Source organism: Salvelinus alpinus, chromosome 38 (genome assembly GCF_045679555.1).
Source record: "Salvelinus alpinus chromosome 38, SLU_Salpinus.1, whole genome shotgun sequence".
Taxonomy (NCBI): Eukaryota; Metazoa; Chordata; class Actinopteri; order Salmoniformes; family Salmonidae; genus Salvelinus; species Salvelinus alpinus.
Window position 1 is genome coordinate 10,945,460 of NC_092123.1, and position 23,286 is coordinate 10,968,745.

At 45.2% G+C, this 23,286-nt stretch overlaps 1 protein-coding gene and 1 non-coding gene across 4 annotated transcripts in view; both read right to left on the reverse strand.

Moving 5' to 3' along the window:
- LOC139566287 (partitioning defective 3 homolog B-like) overlaps window positions 1-23,286 on the reverse strand; it is a 184,292-nt gene that overhangs the window by 34,918 nt on the left and 126,088 nt on the right. For all 3 annotated transcript variants that reach the window (XM_071387365.1, XM_071387364.1, XM_071387366.1), the window contains 3 exons: window positions 21,336-21,543; window positions 5,107-5,214; window positions 4,575-4,892 (listed from right to left, as the gene is read on the reverse strand). In XM_071387365.1, the coding sequence (XP_071243466.1) occupies window positions 4,575-4,892; window positions 5,107-5,214; window positions 21,336-21,543 (634 nt within the window). The remainder of the gene's footprint in view (window positions 1-4,574; window positions 4,893-5,106; window positions 5,215-21,335; window positions 21,544-23,286) is intronic.
- Window positions 9,539-9,615, reverse strand: trnat-ugu (transfer RNA threonine (anticodon UGU)). Its single transcript has one exon. It is a non-coding gene; the product is annotated as a tRNA-Thr (tRNA).

Below are 23,286 nucleotides of genomic sequence, written 5' to 3' on the forward strand. Positions count from 1 at the left end.
TAGGTAGGGCTAAAGTGACTAGGCAACGCGGTAGATAATAGACAGTAGCAGCAGCAAATGTGGTGAGTGTGAACGTGTGTATGTGTGGTGTCAGTATGCAGGTGTGTGCATTCTATGTGTGGGCGTATGTATTGCTGCGGTTTCAGTGTAAGTATGTGTGAGTGTGTGGGTAGGGTCTAGTGTGTGTTCAGAGTCCGCACAAGAGAGTTAGTGCAGAAAAGGGTCAATGCAAGTAGTCCGGGTATCCATTTGATTAGCTATGTAGAGGTCTTGTTAACAGTTTTATGGCTTGGGGGAAGAAGCTGTTCAGGGTCCTGTCGGTTCCAGACTTGGTGCGCTGGTACTGCTTGTCGTGTGGTAGCAAAGAGAACAGGCTTTGACATTTCTTTCTGGCGTAGAGGTCGTTTGTTACCTCTCTCCCTTTAAAATGACACCACCTACTTAATGATTCTAAACAGCGTACTTTAAATGTTTGCTTCGGGCAAAGCTTGAGGGTCTGCGGACCCTAAACCCTCATGCTGAGAAATGCTACAGTATTCTCATAAATTATGCATCCACGGCTGCGTGTTGGGTTCAAATCAAATCAAATCAAATCAAATTTTATTAGTCACATACACATGGTTAGCAGATGTTAATGCGAGTGTAGCGAAATGCTTGTGCTTCTAGTTCCGACAATGCAGTAATAACCAACAGTAATCTAACCTAACAATTCCACACTACTACCTTACACACACACACAAGTGTAAAGGGATAAAGAATATGTACATAAAGATATATGGATGAGTGGTGGTACAGAACGGCATGGCAGATGCAGTAGATGGTATAGAGTACGGTATATACATATGAGATGAGTACTGTAGGGTATGTAAACATAAAGTGGCATAGTTTAAAGTGGCTAGTGGTACATGTATTGCATAAAGATGGCAAGATGCAGTAGATGATATAGAGTACAGTATATATACATATGAGATGGGTAATGTAGGGTATGTAAACATTGTATTAAGTGGCATTGCTTAAAGTGGCTAGTGGTACATTTTTACATAATTTCCATCAATTCCCATTTTTAAAGTGGCTGGAGTTGAGTCAGTATGTTGGCAGCGGCCGCTAAATGTTAGTGGTGGCTGTTTAACAGTCTGATGGCCTTGAGATAGAAGCTGTTTTTCAGTCTCTCGGTCCCTGCTTTGATGCACCTGTACTGACCTCGCCTTCTGGATGATAGCGGGGTGAACAGGCAGTGGCTTGGGTGGTTGTTGTCCTTGATGATCTTTATGGCCTTCCTGTGACATCGGGTGGTGTAGGTGTCCTGGAGGGCAGGTAGTTTGCCCCTGGTGATGCGTTCTGCAGACCTCACTACCCTCTGGAGAGCCTTACGGTTGTGGGCGGAGCAGTTGCCGTACCAGGCGGTGATACAGCCCGACAGGATGCTCTCGATTGTGCATCTGTAGAAGTTTGTGAGTGCTTTTGGTGACAAGCCGAATTTCTTCAGCCTCCTGAGGTTGAAGAGGCGCTGCTGCGCCTTCTTCACAACACTGTCTGTGTGGGTGGACCAGTTCAGTTTGTCCGTGATGTGTACACCGAGGAACTTAAAACTTTCCACCTTCTCCACTACTGACCCGTCGATGTGGATAGGGGGGTGCTCCCTCTGCTGTTTCCTGAAGTCCACAATCATCTCCTTTGTTTTGTTGACGTTGAGTATGAGGTTATTTTCCTGACACCACACTCCGAGGGCCCTCACCTCCTCCCTGTAGGCCGTCTCGTCGTTGTTGGTGATCAAGCCTACCACTGTAGTGTCATCCGCAAACTTGATGATTGAGTTGGAGGCGTGCATGGCCACGCAGTCGTGGGTGAACAGGGAGTACAGGAGAGGGCTCAGAACGCACCCTTGTGGGGCCCCAGTGTTGAGGATCAGCGGGGTGGAGATGTTGTTACCTACCCTCACCACCTGGGGGCGGCCCGTCAGGAAGTCCAGGACCCAGTTGCACAGGGCGGGGTCGAGACCCAGGGTCTCGAGCTTGATGACGAGTTTGGAGGGTACTATGGTGTTAAATGCTGAGCTGTAATCGATGAACAGCATTCTCACATGGGTATTCCTCTTGTCCAGATGGGTTAGGGCAGTGTGCAGTGTGGTTGCGATTGCGTCGTCTGTGGACCTATTGGGTCGGTAAGCAAATTGGAGTGGGTCTAGGGTGTCCGGTAGGGTGGAGGTGATATGGTCCTTGACTAGTCTCTCAAAGCACTTCATGATGACGGAAGTGAGTGCTACGGGGCGGTAGTCGTTTAGCTCAGTTACCTTAGCTTTCTTGGGAACAGGAACAATGGTGGCCCTCTTGAAGCATGTGGGAACAGCAGACTGGGATAAGGATTGATTGAATATGTCCGTAAACACACCAGCCAGCTGGTCTGCGCATGCTCTGAGGACGCGGCTGGGAATGCCGTCTGGGCCTGCAGCCTTGCGAGGGTTAACACGTTTAAATGTTTTACTCACCTCGGCTGCAGTGAAGGAGAGCCCGCAGGTTTTGGTAGGGGGCCGTGTCAGTGGCACTGTATTGTCCTCAAAGCGGGCAAAAAAGTTGTTTAGCCTGTCTGGGAGCAAGACATCCTGGTCCTCGACGGGGCTGGTTTTCTTTTTGTAATCCGTGATTGACTGTAGACCCTGCCACATACCTCTTGTGTCTGAGCTGTTGAATTTCGACTCGATTTTGTCTCTGTACTGAGACTTGGCCTGTTTGATTGCCTTGCGGAGAGAATAGCTACACTGTTTGTATTCGGTCATGCTTCCGGTCACCTTGCCCTGGTTAAAAGCAGTGGTTTGCGCTTGTTAGCTATACAGCGCATTCCGGAAAATATTCAGTCTCCTTGAGTTTTTCCACATTTTCTTACGTTACAGACGTATTCTAAAATGGATTAAATTGTTTTTCCCCCTCATCAATCTACACACAAAACTCCATAATGCAAAAACAGGTTTTAAGAAATGTAAGCAAATACAAAAAAAATATGAAATCATACATTTACATAAGTATTCAGACGCTTTAAATCAGTACTTTGTTGAAGTATATTTGGCAGCGATTACAGCCTCGAGTCTTCTTGGGTATGACGCTACAAGCTTGGCCCACCTGTATTTGGGGAGTTTCTCCCTTTCTTCTCTGCAGATCCTCTCAAGCTCTGTCAAGTTGGATGGGGAGCGTCGCTGCACAGCTATTTTCAGGTCTCTCTAGAGATGTTCGATCGGGTTCAAGTCCGGGCTCTGGCTGGGCCACAAAAGGACATTCAGAAACTTGTCCGGAAGCCACTCCTGCATTGTTTTGGCTGTGTGCTTAGGGTCGTTGTCCTGTTGGAAGGTGAACCTTCACCCCAGTCTGAGGTTTTCATCACGGATCTCTCTGTACTTTGCTCCGTTCATCTTTCCCTCAATCCTGACTAGTCTCCCAGCCGCTGAAAAACATCCACCAGCATGATGCCGCCACCACCATGCTTCACCGTAGGGATGGTGCCAGGTTTCCTCCAGACGTGACACATGACATTCAGGCCAAAGAGTTCAATCTTGATTTAATCAGACAAGAAAATCTTGTTTCTCATGGTCTGAGAGTCCTTTAGGTGCCTTTTGGCAAACTCCAAGTGCCCTTTACTGACAAGTGGCTTCCGTCTAGCCACTCTACCATAAAGGCCTGATTGGTGGAGTGATGCGGAGATGGTTGTCCTTCTGGAAGGAGGAACAGAGGAACTCTGGAGCTCTGTCAGTGTGAACATCGGGTTCTTGGTCACCTCCCTCACCAAGGTCCTTCTCCCCCGATTTCTCAGTATGGCTGGGCAGCCAGCTCTAGAAGGAGTCTTGGTGGTTCCAAACTTCTTCCATCTAAGAATGATGGAGGCCACTGTGTTCTTGGGGAATTTTTTTGGTACCCTTCCCCAGATCTGTGTCTCGACACAATCCTATCTCAGAGCTCTACGGATAATTCCTTCGACCTCATGGCTTGGTTTTTGCTCTGACATGCACTGTCAACTGTGGGACCTTATATAGACAGGTGTGTGCCTTTCCACATTATGTCCAATCAATTGAATTTACCACAGGTTGACTCCAATCAAGTTATAGAAATACATGGATGATTCATGGAAACAGGATGCACCTGAGCTCAATTTCGAGTCTCATAGCAAAGGGTCTGAAATCTTATGTAAATAAGTTTTCGCTTTGTCATTATGTGGTATTGTGTGTAGACTGACGAGGACATTTTTGATCTATTTTAGAATAAGGCTGTAACGTAACAAAACATAGAAAAAGGGAGGGGGTCTGAATACTTTCCGAATGCACTGCACATGTTTGTTTATCCGAGAAATGTATAGTAAAATAAGTGAAATAATTAAATAAAAACAGAACTTTTAACATAAATACATTATCTATCATGGATATTTCTGTTTTTAAATGGATCTTTGAAGGCAACAAAGATAACAAAATATCCCCCCATGCTTGCCCAATCCCACTGACCCCATAGTGACAGTATGACCCACTACAGCAACTCAAGGCCATACATTGGAGTGCACTGCGAAGGAGTGATTTCTTGGTTTGTGGATCAACTCACCTGTCGCTCGGAGGGGGCTGAAGCTGCGACGTGGAAGTCGAGGACGGGGCTCTCTGCTTGTTTACCTTGGCATAGAGCCCCTCTAAGTCTTCTGCCGAGGGCTGGCGGCTGTGTGAGGGTCCGCCGGGGGGTGGTCCCCCGAGGGCTCGCTGAGGAGAAGGGGTGCGGCTGAGGTAGGAGGGCGAAGGGCCCTTGGGGGGCTCCCGAAAGGTGTTGATACGGGCGTAGTTGGGGTCATGGTCATCATCCTCCAAGTCGGGTGGCAGGGGGTCGGGGGTCACGTGGCCGTCCCGCACCTCCATGTATCGGAGCTCGTGTCTGTCGGTCATATAAGAGGGGATAGATACCGTCACTCACTGTCTAAATCAAACTCACATTAACTTGATGGGATTGGACAAAAAACTGCATACATTGTATATATGTAATAGCGTGGTGTTTGAATGATGAAGGGTGGAGCCAGAGAGTGACAGACACACAGACAGACCATTGATTGATATACACACAGACAACAGGGCAAACAGTGTGAGCTCACCTCACTCCCTCCTCAATCTTGTTCAGCTCCTCCTCGCTCACAGCCTCCAACTTCTGCTTGGCAGCCTTCACCTCCGCCTTGCTCTTCTCCTCCTTTTTCTTGCCAAACCTGGGGAGGGAGAGGGGGATTGAGAGAAAAAGAAAGAGAGAGACAAAGTGAAAAAATTGGTAAGATGTTTCATTTGGGATTCAAAACATTGTGGCAGTTCGTAAAGCGACAATAGAGGCTGCAGACATTATGAAAGGAACTAGTTGAGCAGCAGGCCACATAGCAGTGGAGAGACTACAAGAGGGGAGAGAAGGAGTGGACTCAGGGCTTCATGTTTGGAACCAAACTGCAGAATCAAGTTCACACCTCAGCCAAACATGTGTTCACACTTCCACACAGCAGGACACTGCACAGCATCGATTACACACATAGACCCTGCACACACACACACACACACACACACACACACACACACACACACACACACACACACACACACACACACACACACACACACACACACACACACACACACACACACACACACACACACACACACACACACACACACACACACACACACACACACACACACACACACACACACACACACGCATGCATGCATCTCACACACAAATACAGTACACCAGTCAAAAGTTTGGACACATCTCCTCATTCAAGGCTTTTTCTTTATATTTACTATTTTCTACATTGTAGAATAATAGTGAAGACATCAAAACTATGAAATAACACATATGGAATCATGTAGTAACCCCAAAAAATAGTTAAACAAAACAAAATATATTTTATTTTATATTATTCTTCAAAGTAGCTATCATTTGCCTTGCTGCTTCCGAGTGGCGCAGCGGTCTAAGGCACTGCATCTCAGTGCAAGAGGCGTCACTGCAGTCCCTGGTTCGAATCCAGGCTGTATGACATCCGGAAATGATTGGGAGTCACATAGGGCGGCGCACAATTGGCCCAGCGTCGTCCGGGTTTGGCCGGGGTAGGTCGTCATTGTCAATAAGAATTTGTTCTTAACTGACTTTCCTAGTTACATAAAGGTTAAATAAACAATTTCCTTTATAGCTTTGCACACTCTTGACATTCTCTCAACCAGCTTCACCTGGAATGCATTCCCAACAGTCTTGAAAGAGTTCCCACATATGCTGAGCACTTGTTGGCTGCTTTTCCTTCACTCTGTAGTCCAACTCATCCCAAACCATCTCAATTGGGTTGAGGTCGGGTGATTGTGGAGGCCAGGTCATCTGATGCAGCACTCCATCACCCTCCTTCTTGGTCAAATAGCCCTTACACAGCCTGGAGGTGTGTTTTGAAAAATAAATGATAGTCCCACTAAGCGCAAACCAGATGGGATAGCGTATTGCCGCAGAATGCTGTGGTAGCCATGCTGGTTAAGTGTGCCTTGAATTCTAAATAAATCACTGACAGTGACACCAGCAAAGCACCCCCATACCTCCATGGTTCACAATGGGAACCACACATGTGGAGATCATCCATCTTCCTTGCCTGTGGCGGTCCTCATGAGGGCCAGTTTCATCATAGCACTTGATGGAAATTTTCCGGATTGACTGACCTTGTTGTTGTTTCTCTTTGCTTATTTGAGCTGTTCTTGACCTAATATGGACTTGATCTTTTACCAAATAGGCCTATCTTCTGTGTACCACCCCTACCTTGTCACAACTGATTGGCTCAAACGCATTGAGGAAAGAAATTCCACAAACAAACTTTCAACAAGGCACACCTGTTAATTGAAATGCATTCCAGGTGAAAAACCTCATGAAGCTGGTTGAGAGAATGCCAAGAGTATGCAAAGCTGTCATTAAGGCAAAGGGTGGCTACTTCGAAGAATCTCAAATATAAAATATAATATAAAGTGTTTAATACTTTTTTGGTTACTACATGATTCCATATGTGTTATTTCATAGTTTTGATGTATTCCCTATTACTCTACAATGTAGAAAATAGTAAAAATAAAGAAAAACCAAAGAATGAGTAGGTGTGTCCAAACCTTTGACTGGTACTGTACGTATGTGCACACACACAGATACCATGACGACCACACACGTGCACTAGCGTACACTCACACACGTTAGCAATTCACAGCAGAGAAACAGTACCCATCGCTCACACAACCACTATTACACACACATACGAACCAAACTCACTCCCACATTTTTATTAGCACCTTTTCCTCTGGTACAATGGTTAAAGGTTGGTGATAATGCAGTGTGATAATTTGCTAGAGTGGGTTAATGCAGTGGGTGTGTTAGTGAGTTGGAAATGTGGTTGAGATGATGATTAACTCGTATTAATATACAGTGTGTATTTTGAATTGATACGACATGCTGACAGACAGAGGTGAGTGCATGTAGCTCCGGGGTGAAGTTTCCCATAGGTACAGATCTAGGATCAGTTTCCCATCCCCCTATCCTAACTTTAACCATTAGTGGGGAAAACGCAAACGGGACCCAGGGTCAGCATCTATCTGACCACTAAAATATTTGGCTTTTATTTTCTCACATATACTGAACAAAAATATAAATGCAACATGCTAAATTTGCCCTAATCTATGGATTTCACATGACTGGGCAGTGCCGCCCACTCACTTGGGAGCCAGGCCCAGCCAATCAGAAATAGTTTCCCCCCACAAAATAGCTTTATTACAGACACAAATACTCCTCAGGTACTCCTTGTGTTGTGTGACAAAACTGCACAATGATCAAGCTGTTTAATCAGCCTCCTGATATGCCACACCTGGTTAGGTGGATGGATTATCTTGGCAAAGGAAAAATGCTCACGAACAGGATGTAAACAAATGTGTGCATTTGAGAGAAATAACATTTGAGAGAAATAAGCTTTTTGTGCGTATGGAACATTTATGGTATCTTTTAATTCAGCTCATGAAACATGGGACCAACACCTTTACATGTTGCAAACCACAACTTGTATTCACAAAACATCAGTGGGAGTGCTGATCTAGAAACAGATCTCCCCCCCAATCATTTTGACGCATAAGGCAAAACTGATCCTAGACAGCACACTGTGATTACGGGCCCGAAAGTGTTTTTTGCCCTCCAGGCATGGAGTTGAATCACATGTCGCTCTCAAGCTTCCGAAGGGACACTCAACCAAAACACGGTTCTCTGAGCCACTAATTATTCCCCCAATGTCCTTCACAGGCAGCAAGACATACAAATCCATGGATTAATTCACATATCTATATTACACAATGGGTGTTCTGTCAGCTAGAGTATGTCTGGTTTTATAGCCCCATGTTACCAGGGGCATGGCTTGGGGGCAAATCTGCCACAACCCTTTCCTACAGGGGCCACATTCAGCAGAAAACATTCAGATAGAAACACATGATTGTAGAACAAACAAACCTCTGTGACATGTAGAATAAGAAATCAGGACGTTTCCAGAAATATATGTAAAACGAACATGCCTCTTTGACGTCGAGAATAAGGGATCGCATCAGCTCTCTTCATGACATTTCTATCTGAGACTTTTGCTTATGCTGAACGCGACCGCGGTGTTTGGTGTGTGCCTGTGCGTGTGAGTCAGCTCCCTGCTGAGTCCAATCTGATGTCTGTGTTTAGCTCATTAAGGACAGGGGCCGGTCTTAATTCTTGTCACTGGCTCTTCTCATTACAGCCCTGAGGGGGACATGGTGTGAATGGCAACCCTGATGGAAGACAGAGGACACACTCAAATCAGCCAAGGGTCACTGCACTGCTGCTGGGTTGCCAGATTGGAGGGGAATTACCACGGAATATAATAGTATTTTATCCTTAGCACCTTCGCAGCTGACCCAGGTGCATGGGTTAGTCCTAAACCATATTTTTCAAGCGTCAGTTTGGCCTTTTAAATTATGGACAGGGAGGACCTGATCCTAGATCAGCAAACTACTCTGAGATGCTTGATAAATGCGGGCAGTGGAAAGCAAGTTAATGCTAGTCAACTTTGCACCAGTGACACTTAACTTTGAATCTGCAGCCAACTCCAGATGACATCTCCAGACTATAAAAACAGCTTGAGGAATAACAAAGCTCACTTGGCATTCAAACACTTCTTCAAGCCCAACTAGCCTATCATTGCTTCCCGTACAACCTGCAGACATTGAATCACTGTTAGAAGAACAGCAATATGAATGGCCGATATTATTGCCCAATCGTAGCATGGTGCTGGCAGTAGTATCATTTTCACAGACTTCATTGACACTGGCAGTCTGGCCCTCCATGAGAGAAGTGAGCTGGGTGGCTCGTCCCTCTCTTTCACACAGTATTGTGTGTGTGATGGAGGCCGACAGCTGGCCTGATCATTTTGTGTACATAACATTTACATTTACATTTAAGTCATTTAGCAGACGCTCTTATCCAGAGCGACTTACAAGTACATACATTCATAGTTTTTTTGTACTGGCCCCCCGTGGGAATCGAACCCACAACCCTGGCGTTACAAGCGCCATGCTCTACCAACTGAGCCACACGGGAGAGCATCTCTCTCTTCTACTGTCTGTTTGAGAGAGAGAGACTCACAATTAGATAGACGCTGAGTGTACAAAACATTAAAGAACCGCTTTCTAAAATTTCGACCCGCTCCCTTTTTCCTTCAGAACAGCCTCAATTCGTCTGGGTATGAACTCTACAAGGTGTCGAAAGTGTCCGACACTGATTCTTGCCCATGTAGACTCCAATGCTTCCCACAGTTGTGTTGAGTTGGCTGGATGGCCTTTGGCTGGTGGACCATTCTTGATACACACGGGAAACTGTTGAGCGTGAAAAACCCAGCAGTAGGCTTGGGCGGTATGCAGATTTTCATATCATCATACCGTCCTTCTCTAATTCCGGGTTTTACGGTATTACTGGCATAGCACACAAGGGGGCACTAAAATCACAAGAAAAGCCTTTTGGGCATCTACTACCAGAATGCTAACAAAATTTGAAAAATCCAATAGCGAAATCACATAGACATTAGCTAAATGCTAATGAGAGAAAACGAACAAAGCAATTGCAAACACAGGCAAATCCAGCTCATAAAGTTATACAAGCACTGCTAGTAGCTACTGAATGTCATTTTCGGAGAGTGTAGACCTTTACAAGCTTAAGTTAACGAGAGAAATTGTGCAAATGAACACCTATGATTCATTACTTTCTGAAGGAAGAGCAGCATTGGTGCATGGAGCGAATGGGAGAAAAACGGATTGCAGAAAGCCATTATAAGATATCTGATGGCAAACATTTAGTAGTGAATTGCATACAAACACGTGACTGGCTGAACTGTTCTGAGGAACTATTGTAAGCGTCATAATGTAAAATGATGTGGCAGGTGCACAAGTTGACGGCAGGTATTCATTTTAATGTATTGAAAAACGTCAAATCAATCTTTTTTGAAGGTATTGAAAACCATCCCGTGTCCTCTCCCAAATACACCGGTTTACAGTATACCGCCCAAGCCTATCCAGCAGCATTGCCGTTCTTGACACAATCAAACTGATGTGCCTGGCACCTACTACCATACCCTGTTCAAAGACACTTAAATCTTTTGACTCGCCGATTCACCCTCTGAATGACACACATTCATATGCATCAAAGCTTAAAAATCCTTCTTTAACCAGTCTCCTCCCCTTCATCTAGACTGATTGAAGTGGATTTAACAAGTGACATCAATAAGGGATCATAGCTTTCACCTGGATTCACCTGGTCAGTCTGTCAAGGAAAGAGCATGTTCCTAATGTTTTGTACACTCAGTGTATGTACCTGCCATGGGGAAGGTACAAACCCATTTCCCCTCCATCATCATTTTTCGCTCCTTCATTTCCCTAATCTCTCCCTCTACCCTTTCCTCAGCATTTCTTTTCCCAAGACAATCAGGTGGTGTGGAGATCTGAAATGGCGGTCAGATTTGAAGTCTGATTTGTTTTAAGACAACAACAAAAAATGCATCGAGCGAGACTCTTCGGAGCTGGATTCTATCTCGCTGTGCAACTTTGTCCTTATCAATCATGTTTATTCAGAAATACGGATGTAATTGTCATTGTCATTCCCTGTTCCCGTTTGGTGCTGAGACACCACTCTGTGTGGGAAAGCTCACTGGGAGCCACACACAGCCGCACAAAGAGTGGGAGATCTCATTTAAAAACACACAACACCTACCATCATAGCACTTGGCTGCATTACCTTCTCATAATGGTGTAAGATGGATGCTCTGGGTTACTGGGTCATTGGTGTCGCGGTTTAATGTGATCCTACTGTCACAAGGGGCCAAACGGAACCATTATTAGCGCTCTCATCATTAGTCTGCCTCTGCGCCAGGGTCACCAGAATGGCTCTTGGGTCTACGACAGTGACACTCCTCGTGAGAGGAAATGAAGAAACTAGAACCAATATCCCCAAAATGTCCAAGTATGACAAGACAAAAGACTGTCCGGTGGGGTTCCAGTGACAATCAGCTTTTTTGGAAGGCGCCTTTACTCATCATCTTAAATCACCTCTTCCAGAAGCTTCTCCATGCTCATTACATGACATTCTGAGGAAGTGGGTGAGAGAAGGGGGGGGAAGAGTAAAATAAAAGGATTGTGTCTTCTTTCTAATGAGGTTCAAAACACAGTGAGATCACAGACAGCCTGGGTGATGTAATTGCCCTGCGACCTGTGGAATAGGCTCCCTAGGGAGGGAGGGAGGGAGGGAAGGAGGGAAAAGAGGGAGAAACAGAGACGGAGACAGAGGTGCAAGGGAGGGGGAGGGAAACAGAGAGAGTAAGGAAACATAGTGTAGCCTATTTACCAGTATGTGTGCTAGACTCATTTCCTCCATTATCATCTGTGGTTGGCAGCTCAGGAAATGAAGCTGTTTTTATTTTTTACCGTGTGACGACAAGCAGAGAGCGGTAAATAAATAGGCTTCCTTCAGCGCTGTTGGATGGAGCCAGTGGGAAACTGGTTACTGGTGAAGCGCTAACGACTAGCTAAACAGCCATTCAGTCTAAGCAGGCGTTCAGTTTGGCAAGAGTGACGGTGTCAGGAGACAGTTTACAGTCTGTCTGTTGGTCTGTCAGGGGAGTTCATTGATGACGTCTGTCATCTATGATGGAATTGATTGAGGCTAATAGCTGAGATGGTGCGTCTGGTGTTACATATGCAATACGCATGCAAGCATGTGTACACACACTTCCAGTGACATGCGCACACAAACTCTGATATTGTTCCAGGTGGGTAGGCCTGACCTCTTAGGTCAGCTGAAGCACCGCACGCACACGCACACGCACACACACACACACACACACACACACACACACACACACACACACACACACACACACACACACACACACACACACACACACAGAGAGAGAGAGACAGAAATACACATGATGATATAACCCCCATTCCTACACATTCCATTCCAGGACGAGGAGTTGATCACACAAAGAAGCAGGGATAATGCCAGCAAAATATGCATCTGCCTTTGAATACCAAAATAACAAGCTGGGAGAGAAAGAGAGAGAACAACAACAAGAGAGAGCGAGAGAGAGAGAGAAGACAGAGAGAGAGGAGAGAGAGAGAGGAGACAGAGAGAGAGGAGAGAGAGAGGAGACAGAGAGCGAATGGAGAATGAACGAGAGAATGAGAGAGAGAGAAAATGAGAAAGAAAGAGAGGGATGGATAAGCTAAAGCTCCCATGAAAGTATGGCACGGTTGGAGCTTAGAAATATAGAGAACAGTGAGGCTTCCAGAGGCGGCGAGAGATCGAGAGAGAACACTTAATCTCACAGCCTATAAATGTTATCACGGTAATTAGATTGCTGTGTGTATTTTCTACCGGTACCTCGGTGGAGTTGGAGGTTTTGGAAGCCAGAGAGACAAACAGGGATGAGTTCAATTAAAAACTACATAAAGAGGTGTGATGTAACAGGGGCTCTTTGGTGTTTTCTGGTACAGAACACTGGAATACTGCAGTAGTGTACATCACGCAGAGGACAGTTAAGAAGCTCGAAGTGTACAAGCATGTTGAGAAATAATTAAACGGTCCTTCTAAAAGCAGGGGGTCATATCACTCTCATTTGTGTTTTTTTCCCATTTGGAAACACAGACACAGAACTCAGCCACCCTCCACACACTTCCTCACTATACCCCTCTCTACCTTCTCCTTCCCCCGATTGACAGCATGAGAAGCTAATCACAGCTCCTTCCTGGCAGCAGAAAGCGACGCCCCCTTCAATAATTAAAACAGTCTCTCGTCTCTCATTATTCCCACTGGGCATAATTAAATCTATTTATCTTATTTCCTCCATATGCATACTGCGGCAGGCGGCGGCAATTTGGGCTAAATCACCTCCCATTAACACTTCGTATTAAGAGTTATACGACCAAATAGATCAAAACCACCCTCCCAGATGAATCTATTGCCGTTAGAACCCGCCACTGCTGTCGAGCAATAAAGACGGTGTTGAAGCGGGCGTTGAGTGAAATAACGATTAGTTCAGCTGGAGGCCAAAAAATGTATGGTGTTGTTATTGATTTATCCGTTTCTCGTTGGATGCAAATACGCACGCGAGCACACACACACACTGCGTGCACCCGCAACACATCCAGTTGCATGGACATCCAATAGCACGCACAGACCAAATCAAGACATACAGGAACCTCCCATGCGCAGTCAACGAAATGAATACAGCACAAAATATAATTACCAACACAGAGAAAGAGGCAGAGAATCGGGAATGGAAGAAGAACCAGGGAGAAAGCAGTAGTGAGTTGAGAGACAAGACGGAGAGAAAGATGTTTTCAGGGTGTGAGGTCTGACTGATGTGATAGATAATGTTCTCAGGAGTGTCTTCATTACCGAGGGAAGAGTGAAAGGTGTATGGTGTGTCTGGGAGAAAAGTGAAAGGGGTGTGTGTGTGTGTGTGTGTGAGCGTGCATCTTTAAACCGTGTCTGGCCAGTCCCGGGTGTAATGCCGTGTCAATCAGACTGCTTAGCCGAGAGAGGAATGAGAGGAGAGAGGGAGGGGGGGCGCTCCCTCTCTAACGGCCACAGAGTGAGAGATGCATCTGTCACCCAAGGGCGGCACGTGAAATATGGGCTTTATTTTAATTGTTTGCGTTTCTGATTTCTGGCATATTTTAACGATTCATGCACAAAGCGCTAGCTCCAGGCAATTTGTCTTGTCTCCTTCCCCCCCCCCCACTTCTGTCAAAAACAAATGAATATTTAACGAGTCAGTTACACGTCTTACTTTCACACTCATTTGGGAGGGAGAGAGTGATCTTTGGCGTGTGTGTGTGTGTGTGTGTGCGTGCAAGTGAGTGATTATTTGTGTTTGTGTGTGCGAGTGAGCATCTGTGTGTGTGCATACGTTTATGTGTGTGTATGTGCACATCTGTGTGTGTGTGTGTGTGTGTGTGTGTGTGCGCGAATATGCTCATCTGTGTGTGTGTGTGTGTGTGTGTGCGCGAATATGCTCATCTGTGTGTGTGTGTGTGTGTGTGTGTGTGTGTATGTTTAACCAAGCACTGTTTGAGCCAGTCATTAAGTCCAGGACAGCAGACAGAATCTGGGATGAAGAGATACTGTAGGGTGAGAGTGACGGATCAAAGGTCTCAGTAGAACTACTCCATCCAGACTACTAAAAGTGTTGAGGATTCAGACACACCAGAACAATGACAAAGACCCTAACAAGCAGTGAGCAAATGTAATGAGAGACAGAGGGGGAGGAAAGAGACAATGTATGTGACAGAGAAAAGGAGAAGAGAGAGCGAGCGAAAAAGGCACCATTGGCCAGCCAATAATTGCACTGCACTTTGATTTCAAAACAGAGTCCAAGGAAGAAAATGAGAGAATAAGAAAGAAGTGTGACCCTCCATATCCCCAACTCCCCCCTACAGACAGCATTCCTACTCCCATGAAAAGGGCAGGATTAGAGGTTAACGTGCTGTGACCACTCCTGCCCTTCTCCTTAGCCCTCATAAGAGCCACTTAATCTTTTCCTGTGAGGGAGGAATGTCACACACACACACACACACACACACACACACACACACACACACACACACACACACACACACACACACACACACACACACACACACACACACACACACACACACACACACACACACACACACACACACACACACACTGGGATGGACAGATGGCCGGCAGACACCTAATGGCAAAGGAAGCCCATCGATCACATTGAGCTTGATGACGGGATGGCGGCCATTGGAAGAGGTGTAATCGCTTCCTGGCATCCTCTGTTGCTGGATGAAGATAAGATAGAGTGAATGACCTGAAGAAATGAGATCAGATGACCAGTAGAAGAGACAACTTCTTGATGGCTCAATCGGCTTTTCTCATTGGTCGATGAGCCTCCATGTTGCTGGATGAAGACAGAGTGAAGGACTTGAAGGTCTGTGGATCAGATGACCAGGAGACAACTTCCTGATAGGTCAACGGGCTTCTTACATTGGTTGAAGAGGTCTTAATGAGCTTCTTTCATTGGTGGATCAGCCTCCATGAAGACATAGGCCATGATTAACGGACTCAAAACCGTGATGCATCATGGGTGAATTGTGACTGATCTACAAATAATATTGAGTAGTTATTTATGATGCAAGGAGACTCGTAGACCAGTCAGTCTCGACTCGCCTGCAACGTCAAACTCAGCCAGATAAGTGAAGGACCTGAAGTGCTGGAGATCAGATGACCAGGAGACAACTCCCAGATGGCTCAATGAGCTGCATTCATTGGTCGATGATGAGCATCCGTCGTCTGAGGTTGACCGGTGTTTTCGTCTAGCCATATTGATATGTCTGGAATATCCAGACGTCCATGTATACTTATCCTGAAGCAATTTGTCTTGTCATCCATCATCGTACATGCCAATATATTGCACTGAATCCGGGATTGGAAACAAAAGGACCTGAACCCACTGCCCTTTGTTTGTCAGGCCAAAGCCCAAGCCATTACCCAAAGAGGTCCAAACCTCTTGACATAGATCAATGGTGTTGTACTAAGGGAGCTACGCTCTACAGGAAAGAAGAAGCAAGCCTGTTAAGTAGCTGATATATATGCATGGGGATTTTCCTTTCTTTGGCTGTTTCTTTTCTTGCAAAATCCCTCTAACGCTTGATTGACAGGTCACCACAGCAACAAGTAAATGACCAAATCATTTCAGGAAGCAGTCCAACATGAGGCAAAACATATATATCATTTGTTTTTCCTCGGGCTGCGCAACTCGATAGCGCGACCCTCTGTTGACGTCCATAGGAAAGTTAGAAATTAGAATTGCGCCATGCCAGAGATATAGGATATAGGATGCACCGTGCCTCAGAACGACAAACATTGTCAGGGAGGAGGCATTTTGGCTGGTGGTTGCTGGTGGACATCGGAATGGTTTTAAAATCAACATTCCATAAATCTGAAGGAAAAAAAACTATGGAATGAAAACTACTGCCCTGAGTACTCAAAGATTATAGTTTATAGTAAATAATTTACCCACAGGGTGAGTGGTGAGACAAACTTGGGAGTAAATACAACCTGCAAACAGACACAAAAAACATACAGACAAAAACATCTCACAAAGACATCCAGACATGTTTTCAAGGTCAACAAATCCCCTCCTGTGAGGACAAAAAGCCACCGGCCTTCAAAGCGTCAACAAGGTAAACCATGACGTGACAAACCATGACAAACTTAGCTAACAACATTATGGTTAAGAAAAACATCCCAGCTTCAGCTCGTCACAGCTTAATGTCACCAACACGTAAACACATCTAAAACACGTCTTACAACTCTAGTCCACTTACAAGAACTAGTCTCAATTCACCCAAAGTGTGCACTTGCACACACTCTGTCATGGATTTAAAAGCATTGGATTGGTGTAAGCATTGGCTGAAGGGAGTTTCCATAATTGTTAAATCCATGATGGAAAACGTGCAAGTGTACACTTTGGGAGAAGGGTGGCAAATCTGGATGCAGGCCATATATGGGGGATTTACAGTAGGTCTGAGGGGGGTGTGGTCCGTCTACGGCACCCATCCTTTAGGACAACACAACCACATACTGGGATTTTTGATGGAAATTAGAGAATTTAGGTCCGTAACGGGCCCCGCTAATTGGCTTGGTTTCCTGACGGATTTGATCTGTCCCCGGGAAAAGGGAGAGAAAGAGAGGAAAGAGGATCGAAGCGAGCGAAGGGGGATTTGTAAACAGCGGATCAGCTCGCTGGCTTTCATGTCCCCAAATTGGCAATAGCAGTGGGAACGGCCGTGTCCTTCCTGTCTGTCTGTCACACTGAAGGCCTTAGTGACAGCCACTCTGAGCCGGAGTGACGGGCAGAGGAGGTGGGGAGGGGAGGGTGACGGAGAGAGAGGAAGCAGTATGGGATAGAAAGACCGGGCGCACAAATGTATAAGGACACGCACACAGGTCACAGGAAAGTGCCTGTTATTGGAGCTGTGATCAGGCAGATGAGTATATACAACATACAAACAGCCACACAAATACACAGACAAATGTATGCATACATACATACATACATACATACACACAGGCCGTGTCCGGAATCGGTCTTTACTACTACAAAATACTGTGTACTTATGGGTTGGGTACAACAAATATCAACATACTAGGCTCACCCATACTGAGAATGCGTCTACTGATGCGAAATTGTGGAGGTCTGGTGCCATTCATTCCTTTTGGCACAACGAGTCTCCTTATGGGCAATTCCTTGGTAACACAATGATACGGAGACTCAGATTTTTTACTTTAATATGGAAGCCAAACAAAAAACAATGATTGCAAAGTTAAACCATATAACTCAAGACACAAGAACGACTTTCATCAATTTCCACTGAACGTTTTACAAAAACACATTTACATGAAGAACAGCGCAGACGCAAAGTCTGGTAACAGAATGACGGCACAAACAGCACAAACTGTTACAAAACTTTGCATCTGCGCTGTTCTTCAGGTAATTAAAAAAATATATAGATATTTTATGAGGGGAAATTGTTAAAAGTATTCCTTGTGCGTAGAGTTAAGGTTTGTTTAACTTTGCACTGATTGGTCTTTGTTCAACATACATTTTAAAGTGAAAAATCTTTGTAACTGTGGAATTGCTCTCATCTGATTATCATCTCAATATCAGCTGATGTCAAACACACGTGGGTCAGAAAAGAGGATTTCTTCCCTTTAATAGCATGCAGCGAAATCCTACTGGATGAAAATCTGAAATGAGTATGACATCTTGCCATTTAAAGCACACAAAACTTTAAAACTTCCTATTTTCGCATATCCAATCAGCCTACTATTAAGAACGCAATTACGGGTTGGGTATTCGGGCCCTGTCAGTCGGCCACAGTCAGGAAGAGGACCTTAAAACAGGCAGGCTCGTGTTGACAGGACCATTGAGACACCTCAACATACAGTAAATGTAGACATCTTGCACATATACCCATGAGAATATGGAGTCATTTCTAGGCTCCACCGGCACTTTGAAAAAGCTGCCACGCCAGTCTCTGTACTGAACATACCGTACACATCTTTCATAAGAGCCTATGAGAGCGTGTACTGTATATGTATGCACACGGCGAGGAGTCTCACGTGGCTGATGAGTAATGTGGCCCATCTTCAAAAGGCCTGTCAATGGTGAAACTCCCTCAGGCGGTTCGCTCAGCAAGGACACTTCAATCTCTACTGTTGTAGGTACCGAAGGGACAACCAGTCATCTCGCATCGAAGACTGTCTTTATGGCTGGGGGGGGGGAGGGGGATGAATATGAAGTGTGTAGGAGTGCGTGGATGGCGGGGGTGGCGGTGGCGATGGAAGTATCGACTAGATTTTGTGAATGCAGAGACCATACTGCTGTCCTCTCAAGTGAGAGAAAGAATGAAATAAAATGAAAAGGAAATGGGAACAAAAGAGGGAAAGAGCAAAATAAAGAAACTAAGTACAAAGAAAGAGCAATATAAAAGAGAGAAATGCAATAATCCAGCTAATATTGGCACTGTCAGTATTTGGATTTCAGAATAGCCTTTTTGAGTGGTGAGTCCAAATAACACAATGGATTGTGGAAGTCCTGCCTACACAAACAAAGGATCAGGCCGCCCAAAAATAATACAGTACATGCATAAAATCAATAACGGCCATGAAAATAATTCAGTCTCAAAATACATTTGTCCCGCTACAGTGTTGCACACGCTTTCCATCAGAGTTTTCAATTTTTCATGTTTGAAATACAGCCATCAGAGTAAAACAACATTTGTGATCTACAATTAGATTGGATGTGTTTCTAATGGCACCCGGTTCCCTATATAGTGCACTCTTTTTGACCACAGCCCTATGGGTCCTGGTCAAATGTAGTGCCATATATAGAGACTAGGGTGCCATTTGGGATGCAGATTTTGAGCTACGCCGTATTCCAGCTAATTAAGTCATAGTTCACATGCAATCATCAGGCCAGAGTGAACCGAGCCTGTGTTTGGTGGAAAATCTGGGAGCATTTAAGTGTCTCGCCCTCCACTTCTGCTCCAGCTGCACTCTGCGCTTAAGGCTGCACTTGGCTGGATGTTGAATTGCAATGTAAATGTTTCTTGGAATTTTGATTCAGTCAAATGGTTCAAGAATGTCCTGGCTAAAGCCTTCAACCCAGTGAGTAGTCAGAGAGCGCACAAGGCTATGTCTCGAACCTTCTCAGAACAAGCTGGGGAGCGAGAGAGTGTGTGATGGAGTGTGTAAGTGAGAGTGAGAGAAAGTGTGAGTGTGGTTAGTGTGTAAGTATGGATGTGTGTGTGTGTGTACACTTGCAAGTCTGTGTGTGTGTGTGTGTGTGTGTGTGTGTGTGTGTGTGTGTGTGTGTGTGTGTGTGTGTGTATGGCCTCCCTAGTGGCGCAGAGGACTAAAGTGCTGAGGCGCCACTACAGACCGAGAGCCCCATGGGACGACGCATAATTGGCCGGGTTAGTGGAGGGTTTGGCAGGGGGGGGGATTTCCTTGTCTCATCGTGCTCTAGCCACTTCTTGTGGCGAGCCGGCGCCTGCAAGTTGACTTCGGTTTTCAGTTGGACTGTTTCTTTCGACCCATTGGTGTGGCAGGCTTCTGGGCTAAGCGAGCAGTGTGTTAAGAAGCAGTTAAGATGCATGACTCTCGACCATCGCCTCTCCCGAGACCGTTGAGGAGTTCCAGCAATGAGACAAGATCGTAACTACCAATTGGATATCAACGGCCCTTTCCTGTAATTGTTTGTATGCACACTGTGCCAATGTGCGTGCATTCATACGTGTGTGTGCATGTGTGTGCATGCATATCTGTGTACGTGTGTGATAAGAGGTCCAATAACAACAGCCCTGTCCTGTGACCTCTCCATCTCCCGCCAGCAACCAACAACCCTCCCAGAAACCAACCAAGTAAAAGGTTGTGCGTGTGTCCATCCTGCTACCAAGCCAGGTGTTAACTGTGTACATCTCCCCACCATTACCACTAACATGCTGGATGATTGGATTCTTATCCGAGGGCCTAAAATCGATAGACACCGATCGCAATTGAGTTGAACGCAATCGATTTACAAACGTTTGAACTTCTATGGTGTAATAAAGAGACTAGATTGATAACCATTTTTTTTACTATCCAGTACCACATTTACCCTAAATCTCAGCAAGATAATTCTTAGCTTAGAACTAGCACAGGGCTCTCCAACCCTATTCCTGGGGAGCTACCTTCCTGTATGTTCTCTCTCCAACCCTAATCTAGCACACCTGATTCTAATAATTAGCTAGTTGATAACCTGAACCAGGTTAGTTTACAACTGAGTTTACAGTGAACACCTACAGGAGGTTAGCTCTCCAGGAACAGGGTTGGAATGCCCTGTACTAGTGAAAGAAATGGTGAGATTTGTGTTAGGTGCTTATTGGGATGGTGAAAACGTTGGGTAAGTGATACTGGAATAAGCAGTGGTTGAATGACCTGAACAGTTGGAAAAGGGGAGTGCTAAAAGAGGCAAGAGTGGAACTAGAATTCAGAGATACATGTTATGAAACGTAAAGAGTGGAAACATTGGTCCTGTGTGGCTCAGTTGGAAGATCATGGAGCTTGCAACGCTAGGGTTGTGGGTTTGATTCCCACAGGGGACCAGTACAAAAATCTAGGCGCTCACTACTGTAAGTTGCTCTGGACAAGAGCATCTGCTAAATTACTGAATTGCAAATGGTTGCCTACCTTAAGAGCCCAAATCCTTTCTTCTTGGCCTTTTTCTCCTGGTCCTCAGAATCCTCGGTTTTCTTCTTCACTTTTTCTTTGCTTTTCTTCTCTTTCTTCTTCCCTTTGGTCTTCTTCTTCTTCTTCCCTGCCTCTGATTCAATCTGGTCCTGGCGGGATGAGCCACTGACGGGCGTGTCTCGTCCTGAGCTCTGCTCTGACAGGTCATCTGAGAGGGAGGTAGCAAAGGTTAAAAAGGTCAACTAGGGCTGACCCCATTTAGTCGACTGGACGATTGGTTTGGTCAATAGGCTGATGGTCGACCAAGATTTCTTTAGTCGAGCAGTCGCAATAAAAAACTATATTTCATGGTGCACAAGACACCTGTCTGTTTCGTGCCTCTCCCAGTGGACTTATCCATTGCGGAGGCCACGGGGGATGGCACAGTCCATTACTCTAAGATACTGAAATTGTATATGGTTATATTATGTAAAAATAATGGTGCAACATTAATACATCTATTATTATTTTTATAACAAATGCGCTTTCTCCTGCGTTGGATACTGACACTGTCATCACTGTCACTATAATAATAAGCAATGTCGTTATCATTAGTAGGCTTTGTATAGTAACCACCATGGAGCTGTAGGCTTAAGAGCACACCCTGTTAAGTCTTAATACCATAACTTATTTAGGCCTATATTTCAATATATTGTATTTATTGAAAAAATATATAATATTGTAATCTAACAGCAACTGTTTGGCACACATAATACTCACGCAGCGCTTGCTCCTATACCCTCCTTTTTCCTGGCTTTCCAGTAGTTTCCGCAACTAAGTCAAATGTCTTCCACATATCGGACTTCCCCTTTCCCTCCTGAGCAAACGGTAAACGTTCACCCGTTTCGAGTTTCTTTTTCACGTCCTCCGCCTCCATTTTGCTGTCACGTGTTACTGTGTTCAGAGATTGTTCAAACCAATTTATTGCTGTGATTATGTAAGGCTATAGGTCAGGCCCTATTGGCCACATACTTATGATGCTTACATGTGTCAAGTAAAGAGAGCAACGGTTGAGGGAATAGGGAATGTTTTTACTCAACAAATTAGGGATTTCGGTAACATAACTTTTCAGTCAGAAACAAGTAATAAACTAAATGGCTGAAATGACGTTGCAGCTAACACAGTGCAATAAACACTTGCTGTCCCGTGGTGCCTTCACGCTGCAGTAGGGAGGAGAGCGAGACAACGTGTGCCAGTCACGCAGGCACTCGCTGTCATTATTTTAACAGTGTGACCATCGGGCTCTTTCTCGAGTCATTTGTGTGTCTTGATTATTTAATCAAACAGTGTGCTTAAAGCATCAGACAAGCTCAGTGCAAATGTAGTTGCTTTTTTTTCAAACACATTGGGTGTGTGTCAAAATATGGAAAAATACGTTTCAACATTTAAAGAACAGGACGACTCTTGGTCGACCAAGATTTTTTTTAGCCGGGACAACCTTAAAGTCAACACAGATGCCATACACACAATGAAGTAGACAGGCGGACAGACAAACACACACTCATATACATCCCCCATCCCACCTGCAGTGACTCAATACTTTGCAGCCGGGTTCACCAACATGTCTTTTTGGGAAAGTGGGAGAGGGGGGTGCTGCCTCCAATCTTGTATTCACTGGTTCCCAGTCTAAGCCTGAGGCAACCACTCCGTGAGGCCAGAGGAAAAGTCACAGGCAATTCTAGTGCTTTACGGTTCAGTTTGGATGCTCAGATGGTCACACACACACACAGCTCACACACACACATACACACACACAGCTCACACACACATCACACACAGACAGATCTTTGGCTTCGCATGAAAGATGTTGCATCAAAAATGTGCAGCTGTGCGATTAAAAAAGTTCCCTGCCCAGAAACGCTGACTACATATACATTGAGCCGCTAAACAGTGTGTCCTTTTGCGACCTCTG